This window comes from Carcharodon carcharias, chromosome 5 (assembly GCF_017639515.1).
Source record: "Carcharodon carcharias isolate sCarCar2 chromosome 5, sCarCar2.pri, whole genome shotgun sequence".
NCBI classification, from domain to species: domain Eukaryota; kingdom Metazoa; phylum Chordata; class Chondrichthyes; order Lamniformes; family Lamnidae; genus Carcharodon; species Carcharodon carcharias.
The window spans coordinates 193,538,436-193,554,282 of NC_054471.1; the positions used below are offsets into that span (position 1 = coordinate 193,538,436).

The 15,847-nt window shown below is 42.3% G+C and overlaps 1 protein-coding gene across 8 annotated transcripts in view; it reads right to left on the reverse strand.

Moving 5' to 3' along the window:
• The window catches only part of dtnba (dystrobrevin, beta a), a 464,573-nt gene that overhangs the window by 173,156 nt on the left and 275,570 nt on the right, over positions 1-15,847 (reverse strand). For all 8 annotated transcript variants that reach the window (XM_041188318.1, XM_041188316.1, XM_041188314.1 and 5 more), the window contains one exon: positions 4,691-4,777. In XM_041188318.1, the coding sequence (XP_041044252.1) occupies positions 4,691-4,777 (87 nt within the window). The remainder of the gene's footprint in view (positions 1-4,690; positions 4,778-15,847) is intronic.

The window sequence follows — 15,847 nt, forward strand, 5'->3', positions numbered from 1 at the left end:
GAGCAGGATTATATCAGTCAAAAATGTAATCCTTAATCACACTGCCTAGCGTACATATCATTGCTCTTACAAGTTATACCTCGAATATTAAGCAAAACTACGAGTTCGAGAAAGGAAGAAAGCTCATGAGCCCTTCGACACATGATAAAAGCTGAAGTGCGTCTTAGAGATGATAAGACAAGTGACTAAGTTGATTAAAGAGACATGAAGAAGAATGCGTGCTAGGCTACATTCATCTCAGTTATAAAATAAAACCAGTCTGCATAATTTGAAGTAACAGAAAATGTAACTTCTGTTTATTTCAAATGCTCTTGTGCTTATTCGTAAAAAAATATCTGCACCTGCATTGTACTTCACCACGTTACTATAATGTCCACACGTGTGTACTTTGTTGGCTGAAAAGCACTTTGGGACGCAAGAACAAGAGAAATAGTTGCAGGAGACCATACCGCCCATCACAGCTGCTCCACCATTCAATATGACCATGGTTGATCTTGGGCTTCAACCCCATTTTCCCACCCAATCCCCATATCCCTCGATTCCCCGAGGGGTCAAAATTCTGTCTATCCCAGCCTTCCATGTATTCAGCCATGGAGCATCAACAACCCTCTGGAATAGAGGGTTCCAAACATTCACAACGCTTTGAGTGAAGAAATTTCCTTCCCATCTCAGTCCTAAACAATCAGCCCTTATCCTGAAAGTTAACACACGAAACTCAAGAAATCGAGACGTAAATAACTTATTATGTCTGTGTCTCAAATGGTGCAAATTCAGAATTTGCACCCAAAATTTATTTTAATGCTACTCAGATAACAGTATAGCTGACAGAAGCAAATATCACTTTATGCTTTTTCATTACAGGTGAAATCATTTGTGGCTGTAACTGAATAGGAAAAGGGGAAAAATGGATTTAAATCTAAAAATAGAGCTCTTGAATCTGCAGCAAACTCTGGATGTATACAATCCTTATTATTGTTGGTCATAAAATCCAGGAGATGAATCTATTGTTTAGTTGTATATTCCATTGTTCACAATGGATATATAGTGTCTCCTCTTATAATTCATAGTTAGCTAATTCTGCTGCTTATTCCTTTGTGTAAACACTACATTTATCCAGACAGTACTTTGCTGAAGTATTGTCTTGTTCATAAAATGTCTAGAAGCTTTCAGGTTACCTTTGGAAATTGATGATTAGCCTCAACATTTAAGACTACTGATCCAATTAGTAACCTCCACTTTTAAGGATATTGTATGTACATAGGGCAGGACTTTGCGGATGGAAAGGTTTTATTCCCTCCCCACCATCCAAAGAGTCCGTGGGGAACGCAACCCTAACTCGGGCGTAGATCCCATCTCAGAGAGACACCAGCAAATCCGATTGTGATGCAGTAGCCAGGACTGGGACTACAAGCTATCCCTAAATTCTAAATCCTAGAGTCCAGGACTACGTAAGGTCAGGGCGTCCCAAGGAGGGAAGGAGAGACCGGAGCGGGTAGGAGAGACGGGGGGGGTTGGGAGTCTTGATGGAGAGGCCGGAGCGGGGAGTGGGGATTGGGGGAGTGGGGGAGTGGGGTTGCCCATAGAGTACAGATTTTGGGGGAGGAGGGAGGGGGGGAGAACACCCGATGTGGAGAGGGAGTTCCTGATGTAGGCTCCACCCCCTTCCCGCTGAAGGACCGAGCAGGGTAAACCAGCCAGGCTTTGTCCCTGAGCTTCTCCTACCTGCCTCAAAATTGAGGCCATGGGAAATGGTCCTTAAGTGTCTAATAATTGCCTCAGTTGGGGAAGAGGTTGGGCAGGCTGCCAATGGCCTTGCATGACCTATGTAAAATTGCGGATAGGTTGGGTGGGTGTGGGAAGGTGACAGGAGGGTGTGGGGAATTTTACAGACTCCCACCCCTCCCCCACCTGCAAACCCGCCAGTGTGGGGACTGTAAAATTCTGCCCATAAAAGTCAACAGCTTTCAGAAATAAAATGCAGGGCACAAAGATACAAGTTTATATGAACTATTAAGGTTCCTTACTCGATATGTCAATGAGCTGCTCACTTTGATTATCCATGTTCCAAATTATACTTATTTTAATGCAAGTATGCAACGTACTAAATCAAATTTAGGACAAATTGATTTTGAGGCCTGTTGTCCATGAGTCATTTAAGATCCTTCTGGGAATAGCCAAATGCCATTTCCAGAAAATGTCTCCTCATGTGTACATCTTCAATTTAAACATTCACACATGGTAGATATAAGGCTGCAGCTCCAGTACTCCACAGGGTTGGAATATGTGGGCATTGCATTTCTTGAGCTCAGATTTGGGAGCAAGTGCTATCTAGAGCACAATAAAAGTTCATAAAAGGGCAAATTGTACATGTTCGTTGGAAGAACTGAGCTTGATAGGATAAATCGCCTTTTCTTGTTCCACACTTTCTCATGTTCCCAACTCTGTTCTGAAACCATTATAACCTAATATTGATTTTCTTGTTTGTAAAAGGAAATGAACACTCATTTATTGTAGCAAGAAGTAATTATTTATCCTCTCTTCCTGTCAGGAATTGGCCATTGAAGGAATCTAATCTTTACCATTAATTCATGATAAACATCCAGCAGTGTGACAAGGAGAAGCAACACAAGGTAAGATGAACTTCTTTTAAGGTACATCAGCCTAAATATTATGCAGCATGGTTTCAACTCATGCTTTAGCACAACGTGCTTCGCCGTGACAAATTTTTGTACGACACTTCTGAAACCCGAGTGCTTGGCTGTCCAACAAATAACTGTTTTCGACTGGTAGCACATAGCAACCAGCAGAATTGTGTTTTCACAGGTACAGTGAAGCTAAGTCAATGTGTATGTGACAAGGCCAGCGAATGATGATATGCTACATTCTGAATATAACTGTACCGTTTTTCTATAAGGGCAGGAAAATAAGCAGCTCCCAACTCAGCCATTAAGGTAAGCATGCAGCTGATAACCTTGCTATTACAGGACAGGAGGCTGCTAACTCCAGACATTTACTAAATTCCTGATTGTGGCAATCAGATTATAACCAAAATCGAACTGCCTGGCTTGAATTCAGACAAAAGCTTGGCAGTTAACTGTTCCCTGGTGACTTTTCCATGGCAATGCCTCTACCAATCAGAGTCCACTTACCCACCAATCAGCCCCTCTTCTCATGCATTTTAAATTGTTGTACCTTTTGAGATTTGCTATTCTTGCAAATCTGTCCTGATGAGTGCAAGACAAAAAGCTTTGACAGCATGTCTCTTTTTTTAGCAATAATCAAGTTATCATTTGTGATATTCCCCTATTATGACTTGCAAAGTGGTGGGTTGATCAGGCTGCAACCTCAGCATTTAACAAAGTTTGTTCCACACAACTGGAGAGTTCTGGCAACACGCAGGTTTAAATGAATACAACATGAGCAGAACAGAGGTATGTATGCTTGAAAACACTGTTGAAATCGTATTCACAATTTTCTGAGATGGCCTTTAAGATTGGTGAAAATCAAAATCATAACTCTCCTAGCTTTGTCTCAGCTTTACTTGTTATGCAACAAACTGTAATATAGCAATTATATATTTTCAAATGATCTGTGACAGATAGCTGGAAATGCCTCTGATGAGATATATTGGCAGTGTCCACAAGTTATGTATAGGAAAACATGAGAATTTTTCTCCAGAATCCTCCTTATGAAGCACATGGCCAAATTACTGAAAAAACAAACACGCTTTCTGGCAGACAATGTCCTTATAGAGATCATTTAACGAAATGTGTTCTGCTATACAAACAGACTGTTTAGAATTATACAACTTACAAAACAGGAAAACAACATGTCAAAAGAGATGTAAAGACACAATCTTGTAGATATAGTCATTCAGACAGTACAGAAACTGAAATGTTGCAAACTGAAATGTTACAGAGTTTTTTTAGACTGAAGACACCATAATAATCCACTAGACTCAATCTAATTCTGAATTCAGGGATTTTTCAATGTAATCAATTCAGAACAAGGTATAAGGGAGGGAACAACTTGGGCAAGAGGTGAGAAAATGAGGCTGATGAACTTGGATCTTCACAAAGCTGTGTGTTCAATTCCTATAATATTGCTTACAAACGCACAATCAAAAGCCATAAAGACAGTTGCTTAAAATTTGTAAAAGTTACATGGGGCTGCCAAACAGGATACAGCGTGTACAGAATTTGAAAAGTACTCCTTTAAATGAAAGAGTCTTGTGTACAAAACTCTTTACAAGTGCTGGTTAAAAATTTTCACATCCTCAATAGAAATAATTTATTTGCTTCAACAGACTAACTAGTCCTCACAAAAACAGAATTACCTGGAAAAACTCAGCAGGGCTGGCAGCATCAATGCTGCCAGCCCTGCTGAGTTTTTCCAGGTAATTCTGTTTTTGTTTTGGATTTCCAGCATCCGCAGTTTTTTTGTTTTTATAACTAGTCCTCACAATGGGTTCAAGTCAGAATACCCAATCAACAAGTCAATCATGATATTATGGTAAGCTTATGCTCAAAACAAAAACAGAGTTTTACCAGCGGCTAAAAATGGAGGCAAAAGAAGCATAGTGCTTTATGTGACAAGAGCTATTATTGATGCATAAATTCCTTTCTCCTAACAATATTATACAGCTTTCACAATGATATAAAGAATTATTGAAAGGTAATTCCTGACATACCTTTTAGTAGGGGTAGGTGCTCCAGAGGACAAGACTGAGTGGGACACCACAGTATCGTTCATGTTTGGCAAAGATCGTTGTTGGGGGCTACAAAGAACAAAATAAAAAATAAATTTAAGGAAGAAGCCTCTTGCGGTTATACACTAAAAGTTGGTCTCTATTAACCAGCTGGTGACTTAAGCATTAACGTACACGTTGTTCCCTAATAAATGTCCAAGGAAGAATCATTGGTATCCTGCACAGACAAAAGATCTTTAACAGACCCGCTATATGACACAAACTGTGCCAATATCAACCAATTTAGACTGAAATTTTGCTACTTTTCCCAAAGTGAAGTTATGGTTTCTGCTCAAATCCATTTGCATAGACATAAAATCATCCATGAACCAACACGGTCTAATAGAATATAATTGTTCTTCCCTTGAATTAAAAAGTATCCTTTGATGAATTTAAGAGTAGTAATCTGGTGGTGTTTTACTCATACAAATGAAAATAGGTTTATCACAAAACACAAGCATTTTTAATGAGCTTCGAACCCACCAATCACAAGTAACTTGATTTGAAATCACTGAAAATTACTTTAAAAGATTATACTGAACCATTTACTAATTTCACTGGAGTACTTGTCAGTTTCTTAGAAACATTTAAAATACGCCTACCAAGTGCCCAGGCACCTAAAAAGAAAGTTTAATTTGAAGAACGTTCTTGACAGAAACTTGCCATGTTCATTATTCTGACCTCAGCCTTTGAATGTCATGGTTTTTTTAAACCAACATTAGAGGCCCTGGAAACTTGACTTCTGTTCAACACACATTGAACTTAAAATTCCTCAATCTTTTACGTTGGTTTGGCCAATTTCCAGCCAATTGCACCAGAAAAACCAATTCAAACTAACAAAAACTTAAGGTCGTAATATCCCTCAGGATTGAAAACCTTTTGGTACAGGTGAAATACACATGTAACTATAAATGTACAAAGCAAATTAAATGAAACTGTCAGTTGGCAAATTGGAATTTATGGGGATTTCTAAGCTTCATTTTGGCAAAAAAAAATACACACAGCTTCTTATGATCCTCTGACATTCATGCTGAAGTAGTCATGCACAGAGCTCCACTTTGGTTCACAAGAGAGAAAACTCAAAGCAGACACCATGATCAAGCCTGATAGCCCTGCATCACTCAAAGCAGGTAGCGGTCTCAAATCAATAGCTGTCATTTAAGAGCACCACAAGATTGTAAAATAGAAGGGTTCATCTAAACATATTCATGTTCAAGAATAGACAGAAATATCTAAACTGTACTATTTTACAAAATATTACTGTACAAAGTCCGGAAATTTTTACATACTCAATGTTTAGTTAGAGCCAAATGACAATAAACAGAAGGCCCAAGTTAGTCAGTTAAGAGCAAACTTACCTAATTAAATTTGTTGGTTCAATCTTAAATGCAAATGATTTTTAAATACATCAGACTGCAGACTATTTTTCTCTATTCAAGTTGGTGGACTGTCTTAGCAAGGAGAACTTCAGTTTACCTTCAGGAAAGACTCTGAAATTCTCACATCTGGGGACCTTTGGCAAAATTGGGAGAGCTGTCCAACAGATAAATCGAGTAACCCCTCCCAACATAGGCCTTATCAGAGAATCAAACCTTACAGCTCATTTTCCAGGCTCCTCCCATCACCGTTTCCTATCTATGTCCTGTCCCCGCAGAGTTAGTGGCGCTGTGGTATGCATTCAGGATGGAGAAGCCCTGGGAGTCCTCAACATTGACTTTGGAGCCAATGAAGTCTCATGCTGTTAAGTCAAACATGGGCAAGGAAACCTCGTGCTGATTACCAAGGGTAGAATTTCCCCTCTGTTGGGGCGGGGGGTGGGGGGGGCGGGGCGATGTGTGTGGGCAGGCGAGTACCCAATTGGCTACATGCCACTACTTTTATGTGGGTGGGCCAATTAAGGCCCGCCCAGCGTGACGCACGCCCAGAAGCACTACGCACTCCCTGTGCAGGCACAGAAACATAGAAACTAGGAGGAGTAGGCCATTCGGCCCTTCAAGCCTGCTCCACCATTCATTATGATCATGGCTGATCATCCAACTCAATAGCCTGCTCCCACTTTCTCCCCATATCCTTTGATCCCTTTCGCCCCAAGAGCTACATCTAACTCCTTCTTGAAAACACACAATGTTTTGGCCTCAACTACTTTCTGTGGTAGCGAGTTCCACAGGCTCATCGATCTCTGGGCAGGGGGGATGTTCCCTGAGTCGGGAGTGCATGCACGGGAAAGAGTGCAGGAATCTCCCTGAGGCACAGAGGTACCTCAGGGAGATTAGTTTTAAGTTTTACCAGTTCAATAAAGTGTTGAAAAAATTTTGATGACATGTTCCCTCATGTGAAACTGTCACATGAGCTGGGACGTGCGCCATTAGTTTCAATAAAAATTTTTGAGAAAATTTAAAATCATTCATGAAACCTCATCCCGCCCGTGGATGAGGTTCCTTGAAAAATGTGAAGGCCGCCTGGGCTCTTCGCCTGCCCCACCTGCCAACCTTAAGGTTGGACGGATAGCTCCGTTAATTATTTTAATTGTTAATTAAATGGCCTTAATAGGCCTTTGACAGTTCGGCAGGCGCGCAGCCAAGCTGAACTGAAAATCGAAGTGACGCCCGGTGACCTCAGGACACACGCCCAATGTCACCCCGCGTCATTTTACACCTCGGCGATCAGGCCCCGCCCCCGCTCGCCAAGCCGAAGATTCTCCCCCAAATACCGCCCTCCCTCAACTGATGAATCAGTAACTCCTCCATGTTGAATACAAAGTGGAAGAAGCATTGGGGGTAAAAAAAATGCACAGAATGTACTCCAGATGAGGGGGGGGGCTTCAATGCCCATCAGCACACCATCGTAGAAACATTACTGACTGAGCTGACCAAGTCCCGAAGCTCGTATCTGCCAGACTGGGCCTGTGGTGAGAACACCTAAGTGAGGAAAAAATCTACTGAACCTCAATCTCACCAATCTACCTGTTACACTTGCATCTGTCCACATGAGCACTGGTTGGAGTGACCACTGTGTGAGATGAAGAAGTCCAGTCTTCACACGGAGGACACCGTCTAACATGATGTGTGGCACTCCCACCATGCTAAATGGAATGGACGTATCCAGGTATAGCAGTTTAAGTCTGGCCATCCAGTGAGCCATCAACAGTAGCAGAATTATATTCAGCCAAAATGTGTAACCCACGGCATGTTCTCCACATATAAATGATGGTTCACTCAAAAGTATACAAGAGCACGTCAGGAGCAGCACCTGTCCCATCTAAAAATTGGGTAGAATCTGATGAAGCTACAACACATGCATAAAAAGTATCATGTTATAAACAGAGCTAAGCAACAAGCAAAGGATCAGATTGATTTATGCAGCCTTGCCATACCCAGTTGTGAATGATGCTGCATGATTAAACTAATCGGAGGAGGAGGAGGCGGCTCCACAAACATCTCCTTCTTTAATGATGGCACAGCCTCGCCTGTGAACGCAAAAGACAGGGCTGAAGCTTTCACAACTATCCTCAGCCTGAAGTGGGGAATGGATGATTTATCCAAGCCTCCTCTTCATGTGCCCACAATTAATCACTGAGGTCTGTCATCAGCCCATTCAATTCACTCCATATGATATCCCTGCTGTAATGCTGAAGGCTTGTGCTCCAGAACTAGTCGTGCCCCTAACCAATGATAAAAACAAAAAAATTGCGGATGCTGGAAATCCAAAACAAAAACAGAATTACCTGGAAAAACTCAGCAGGTCTGGCAGCATCGACAGAGAAGAAAAGAGTTGACGTTTCGAGTCCTCATGACCCTTCGACAGAACTTGAGTCGCCACACAGGCATCCACCTGACAAAGTAGAAAATTGTCCCATCCACATAAAGCAGGACAAATCCAATCAACCAATTAATACCCTTTCTCAGAATTATTAGCGAACTGAAGGAAGGTGTTACCAGCAGTGCTATCAAGCAGCACTTACTCAGCAATAACCTGCTCACTGACACACAGTGTTGGCTCTGCCAGGGCTACTCAGCTCCAGACATCATTTCAGTCTTGTTACAAACATGGATGAAAGAGCCATTCCAGAAGTGAGGTGAGAGTGACTGCCCTTGACATCAAGGAAGCGTTTGATCGAGTGTGGCATCAAGAAGCCCCAGTAAGACTATCTTAGGCCCAATCATCTTCAGCTGCTACTCCATAGAGATGTTCACTGATGATTTCATAATATTCAGTTTCATGTGTAACTCCTCAGATAATGAAGCAGTCCCTGCCCGCATACAGCAACCTGGACAACATTCAGGCTTGGGCTGATAGGTGGCAAGTAACATTCACATCACCCAAGTGCCAGCAATGACAATCTCCAACAAGAGGGGGTCTAACCATCTCCCCATGACATTTAACTGCATGACTATCATTGAATCCTTCACCATCAACATCTTGGGGATCACCATGGACCAGAAACTTAAGTGGGCCAGCCATATAAATACTGTGCATGAGTGGGTCAGAGCCAGTGTCTTCTGCAGCAAGTAACTCATCTCATGACTCCCCAATGCCTTTAAGGCAGAAGTCAGGAGCTTGATGGAATAGTCTCCACTCTCCTGGATGAGTGCAGCTCCAACAGCACACAAGAAGCTTAAGAGCTTGAGACCATCCAGGTCAAAGCTGCCCACCCTCTAGTTTAAACATTTACTCCCTTCGCCATTGGCACACCAAGGCTGGAGTGTGTACCCACTACAAGAGGCACCGCAGCTACTTGCCAAGCATTCTTTGGCAGCATCTCTCAACCAGCAACCTCTACCATCTGGAAGTACAAGGACAGGAGACTCATGAGAATATCACCACCTGCAAGTTCTCTTCCAAGTCAAACACCATCCTGGCTTGAAACTATATCATTGTTCCTTCATTGTTGCTGGGTTAGAATCCTGGAACTCCCTTCCTACTAGCACTGTGGGCGTACTGACATCAAACAGATGCAGCAGCTCAAGAAGGCGGCTCACCACCAACCTTCTCAGGGGAACTTATGGATGGGCAATAAACGCTGGACTTGCCGGTGATGCCCACACCCCGTCAACTAATCAGGAAGAAAAAAAATGTTCTGTGGCACGACTATCAGCTTGTGTACTTCAGTCGTTTTAAGTGTTAGTAAGTTTCAATGACAGTCTGTCCAGAGCCAGATGGGCTTGATTCCTTACAAACATCTGCCCAGCCCTTCTACAAACAGAGACAAGAAGTCATCAGTCTCTTCCACAACGACATAAAACAACTGAAAGGGCTTGAGCAGATGTGGAATTCCATTAACTTGGAAAGAAAATAAGTTGGAGATGAGCTGCATATAAATGCCCTCATATTTCGAGATAAGTACATTTCTGAATTGCTTTTCAACAGACTCGCTGAGTGAAAAATGAAAACCTCAAGAGTTCTTATCTCAATATTATTGTCCATCAATTCACATGGCATTGAACCAGAAATGATTCCCCAGATGCCAAAATCCACTGTGATAGATAAAATATATAGCCAACTATTAATATGTCTTATTAAAATATTGGGCTGAATTTTATGGATCCCCTTTGGGCAAGAAAGCTAGCAGCTGAACCCATAAATTAAGGTACCATCAACAGCGGTCCATCCCATCGCGATCTTATCAGGATGGATCGCCTGCCCATCGCTCATTTGAGGGCCTTAAGTGGGGAATTGATGCCAAGTTAAGGTCCTCATCCCACCTCCGCTCCAATGTAACCTTGTGAACTGATTAACCCTGCGGGCTGCTGGTCAGTGAAAGGGGGTGATGCCTCCATCCTGAGCCCCCTGTGTCAATCAGAGGCCCCTCTCCCACAATTCTGCCTCCCCACGCCCAACTTCCCCTCCGCTCCCACCCCACCCTGTCCTACCCATCATGTCTCCTCCGCACCCCCCCCCCCACCCAAACCCTCCAGCAAAATCCTGGACATACTTGAATGTCTTAGTCCGTCATTGAATGCCACGTCCTTGGCCTCCCTGTAGCACCAGCAGTGAACACCGCTGCTACTGGCACGGCTGATGCACAGAGCTGATGGCCTTCGATTGCCAGCAGCTCTGTGAGGTGGGGCTTCCTCCTGGAGATGGATGCAAGTTTCACCTCTTACTAATTAAAGGGCAGCAGCCCAAAAAATTATAGCAGGGCGAAGCTACAAAGCAGAGGTGGGCTCTCCCCTGACATTTACACCGGGATGTGGGGAGCCTGCCCTCAGCCTGTAACCCAGTCCATTATATCTGCACATACTTCCTCTCTGCACAACTCAGTTTCCTGTTGGCTGTTGTGAGACTTTTTGTGCCAATTTATCTAAATTCCAATTTCTAAATTCCAATCGCCACATTTAGAGTGTGAACTGCCAATGTAAACTGACATATTTTTAATTACTTATAAACTGTGTCCCCTATTTCTGGATTTCCCCACAGGTAGAAACATCCTCTCAGCACATACTCTGTCAATTCCCTCTCAGGATTTCCTATGTTTCAATGAGTTCACCTCTCATTCTTTTAAACTTTAATGAGTATAGGCCCAACTCATACAAAATCAGCAATAAACCTTCCCCAGAATAGCCTGAAAATGGTAATGCACCTTAGGCTATCACAAAAGGTCAGAGACCTTAAAAGTTAACTCTGTTTTTCTATCCATAGATGTTGCTAGACCTGTGGAGTATTTCCAGCATTTTCAGTTTGTATTTGGCAAAATAATCATTATAAGTGTTTTCATGCAACCTATACATTAATCTTTTACTAATATCCTTACTACATAAGATGCAGCACACAAAGGATTAAATTATTTATAGAAGTTGATCAACTGTCTCTATCCTACACCCTTCATTTCTGTTCTTACGTCATTTAGTTGCTTTTTGTTGGGAGACCATTCTTAATACCTACTACCTTGTGGGGAAAAATTCTCTTCTAATCTTTTCAATTACCTAACTTACATTTTGGCACAACCTTCTCCCCAACACAAACAGATTCAACAGAGAGTCTCTCTTCATAAATTAAAGTATCAAATCTCAGAATCATCAGTGTCACAAATTTCTGCACCTTCTCTAAATCATCAATGACCCTTTGAAGATGGGATGCTTAGAACTGCATGAAATGTTCCAAATGTGATCTCGCAAATTATCTACACAATGTCTGAACTGCAATGAAAAGGCCCCAAGTCATATTACATTACAATACAATCAGGTTGCTAGCAGCTTAAAATTGATTGCATAGTTCGCTGAATGGTTAGCAAGCACACTTAAATCTTTTTGCTAAGGAACATTGTAGTATAAGGGTCTGGCACATAAAGTGTCTGAGTAGAGTACCACCCATACAGTGATGTAAGAGAACACAGGATCCACACCTAGGAGTCAGTGTAGTGTTGAACAGAACTGTGTAGAAGGAAGCATGGAAATAGCTCCTAGCTTGGACCTGTACTGGACATAATAAATATTTGCTGTTGAACTACCTAGGATTATCTTCATAGGACCTACTGAACCACGCCCAACACCTCACAACAAATACATCTGGGTTGATAGCAACTTAAAATTGATTGGACAGTTCAGTGATTGGTTAGCAAGCACACTTAAGTATTTTTGCTAAGGAACATCTGCTATTTCTTCACACATTTAGTTGCTTTCATTATTCTTCTACCAACATGCAGCAGTAAACATTCTTCTACTACACCTCATTACATCCATTCAATTAATTCAATTTTTCCAACACTTTGTCAAGTTTCTGTCTTTTGTGAACGCATTTTCCGTAAGAATTTATTACCGGTTAGGAGAAAGGTGAAATGCCACAAATTTAAAATACAACAGAAGCACCTAGTTAATCATTAGTTTGCCTCGCCACTGTGTTGAAAAACTCTTTGATGTCTGTTGGTCTACAAGACGGGCAGGTTTTTTGGACAATGAGAGAGAAGGTTTTCAGAACAGCACATGGACACCGATGAAATCAATCACACTTTTGGACACAACACAGTACAAAGGCAGGTTGCAGAAGACCATAAAAAGGCAGGATACAGAAGAGAAAGTGATTCCTTGGGCTACATGATAGGTTGCAGAGGGATCACTCTCTTGGAGTAAGATGGTCCAGCGAAGAGTTGGAGGGAGTGTTTGGGGGGTGGGGGTGGGGGGGGGGGGGGGGGGGGGGGGTGGTTGGTGAGGGTAATACTGTGTTAACCTTATTTTGCATAATTTTACAAATGTAAGCTGCCCTTTATTGAACAAATCAACTGGCTACTTGGATGAGGTTTCAAAGCACCAGTAGTGTCCGTGGAACTATACCATAGCCGGAGTAAGTGTCTCTGGGAAAGGAAGGGAGAAAATTGGAGGTGTGCTGACAAGTATTTCTAAATAAAAAAGACCTCGCAAGAATCTAAGCCAAATTATACCAGCATGTCTATGTGCGCATTGGGATAGATGGAACCGTTGTGAACTCACTCTCGACTTCAAGCATTCCATCTCTTTGCTGCCTAGGAATTGAAGGAAATTTTATTTCCAACGTTTATTAGTCAATTTACGTGACTCAAGTTGTAAGGGCAGGATTACTGAGGTAACTGATGCCTTGGTATCCCAGAACAGAAGGTATACTTGAACCACGAAAAAAGTGGCGTTGATTTACGAGGATGATTCGAGAGACAATTACACGGAGAAGATTTTTTTAAAAATACAGCCTGTAATTGTTACTTTTGGACCAAATTGTCATCATTGCCTTAATGATTGGATTTAGATTAGGAACCAAGTATGAAATTATTACATTTGGAGGAATAAATCCAGAGCAGGGAAATCAGTGCAGCTGCAAAGGGTCTAAACACACTGAATAGTGGTATCGTAGTAATGGTACTGGATTAATAAGCCAGAGGCATGGACTAAATGTCCAGAGACAGAAGCTCAAATCCCACCTTGGTGAAATGTACATTTAGTTAATTAATAAAAATCTGGAATGAAAACGCGGTCTCAGTAATAGTGACCCATAAACCACCAGATTGCTGTAAAAACCCACATGGTTCACTGATATCCTCCAGGGAAGGAAATCTGCTGTTCATACCCAGACCGGCCTATATGTGACACCAGACTCTCGGCAGTGCAGTTGATTCTTAACTGCTCCCTGAAGTAGGCCAGCAACTCACTCAGTTGAATCAAAATTATGCAAGATAAGGTTAACACAGTATTACCCTCACTGCAGCAGTTCAAGGCCATGGCTCACCACCACATTCTTGAGGGCAATTAGAGATGGGCAACAAATGTTGGCCCTGCCAGTAATGCTCACATTCCATGAATATATTCATTATGTTTAAATGTTCTTGCAAAAACATCAATATTTATTATTCTATTTTTTCAAAATTTAACTTGTATCTATCTATTTGCCATAACTTTAGTCTGACTTGACAACAGCAAACAATATTTCAACATTTAGGCTATTAATTCTATAAAACGCACTGAATTTTTTTAAGCAGTCAGCTCTCCCGAGCCTCTCGATATAATAAATTAAATAAATGAGATTCATCCTCGCATTCAAACTTATGAAACCGTCTGACGATCCACACTGAAACCGGCAAAGCAGTTGACCAGCTCTGTTCACATTCATAACTGTCTGGGTTGATACTGATTTATACCCACAGGATATGCAGGGAAGCAATCAATAGATTGCATACAGCAGCTAAGCAAAATGTCACCTGCACACAGGAAGCAAGAAGCATGTAGATATTTCTGGAGTGTGCTGAATAACCAAAAGCTGTAGATTCCGCATTACCAGATGCACTGGTCATCGCAGCTAAGCCAGCCTCGTCTCTCTGTCCAAGTTGTCATTCTTCAAATTTGTACGGTACAGGAGCCGGCTCACAATATAGATGCAAGAGTTACGGTATAAGCAGAATGCACATTTTTCGCATTAAATCCAACGTGCGCTATAAATTGGGGTGTGACAGTGGCAGCATTTGGAAGAATTGTGCACAATCTAAGTTTGCTGCCTGTAGCTCTGACTGCAGTAATGCCATGGTCAATGGACAAGGTTCAAATTCCTTGTTTGCTATTAGGCAATGAAAACTCCTCTCTCTCACATCACTCCACCACTACCTCATAACACCACCCCCTCTCTCCATGTAATAAATCAGCAGCTGTTACCTGGGGGAAAAAACACATTGTAAAACCATAAGATAAATGAATCATTCCAGACAAAGGGGGTGGATTTTATGGTGGGGGTGGACGCCTCCCCAACCGAAAGGTTTGACTTGTCCACCTAACTGGCCGCCCCCGTAATCGATATTACACTGGAGACAGCCTTAATTGAGTCAGAGAGGGATCTGCCATTCCCCCATTTGGGAGGAAGTCCCGCCCTAAAATTCTGCCGGACTATCCAATTGGCCAAGAGCTCCGTAGTCTCACAGCCCTGGAATTGAGTAGTGGCCACTGCTGGGACTACAAGCAGTAGCTGAAGACGACAGCTGATGCACCCTGGACTTCAGCTAAATGCAGGGAGGCTTAAAGGGAAGACACACGCCTTGGGGGGTGGGTGCCTCCGATGGACATAGGGGACCCCCTCCCCTCCAATCGAGGCACCCACCCTCGTTGTGCCCGACAGCAATCTAGGTAGTGAAAGCTGCTAAGCTGTCCACCTTGCTTCTGTCTCCCCCCTGCCGCACATATTATAGTGGCTGAGACAGAATGAAGTCCTTAAGTGTCCTGACTCACCAACCTTAATAAGAGAGACAGGTTGGAGGTAGGCAGGGAGGATTTTACGAGTCCCCACTTGCCTTCAAATACGCTAGTGGAGGGGGGGGGGTAAAATTCAGCCCATAGAGTTGTTTTTTTGAAAAGCATAGAGCAGATGTCCTTTTCCTTTTAAGATGCAAAGTATGGTTCAAATACTTCGAAATGCCAGAAAACGTACCAATAAAATTTTAAAATGAACCTTTTCAGGTTGGGGAGGATAAATTTTGTACCTTTATTACCTATCTCTTTTCAGACTTTTATGTACTTATGTGTCTCACTCCTCCTGATCTGTGTAATCTCCTCCAACCCTCTGGGAGCACTGTGCTCCAACTCTAGCTTCTTCTGCATATCCACTTTTAACCATTCCACCATTATTGCTATACCTCCAGCTGTTTGAGTCCTAAAC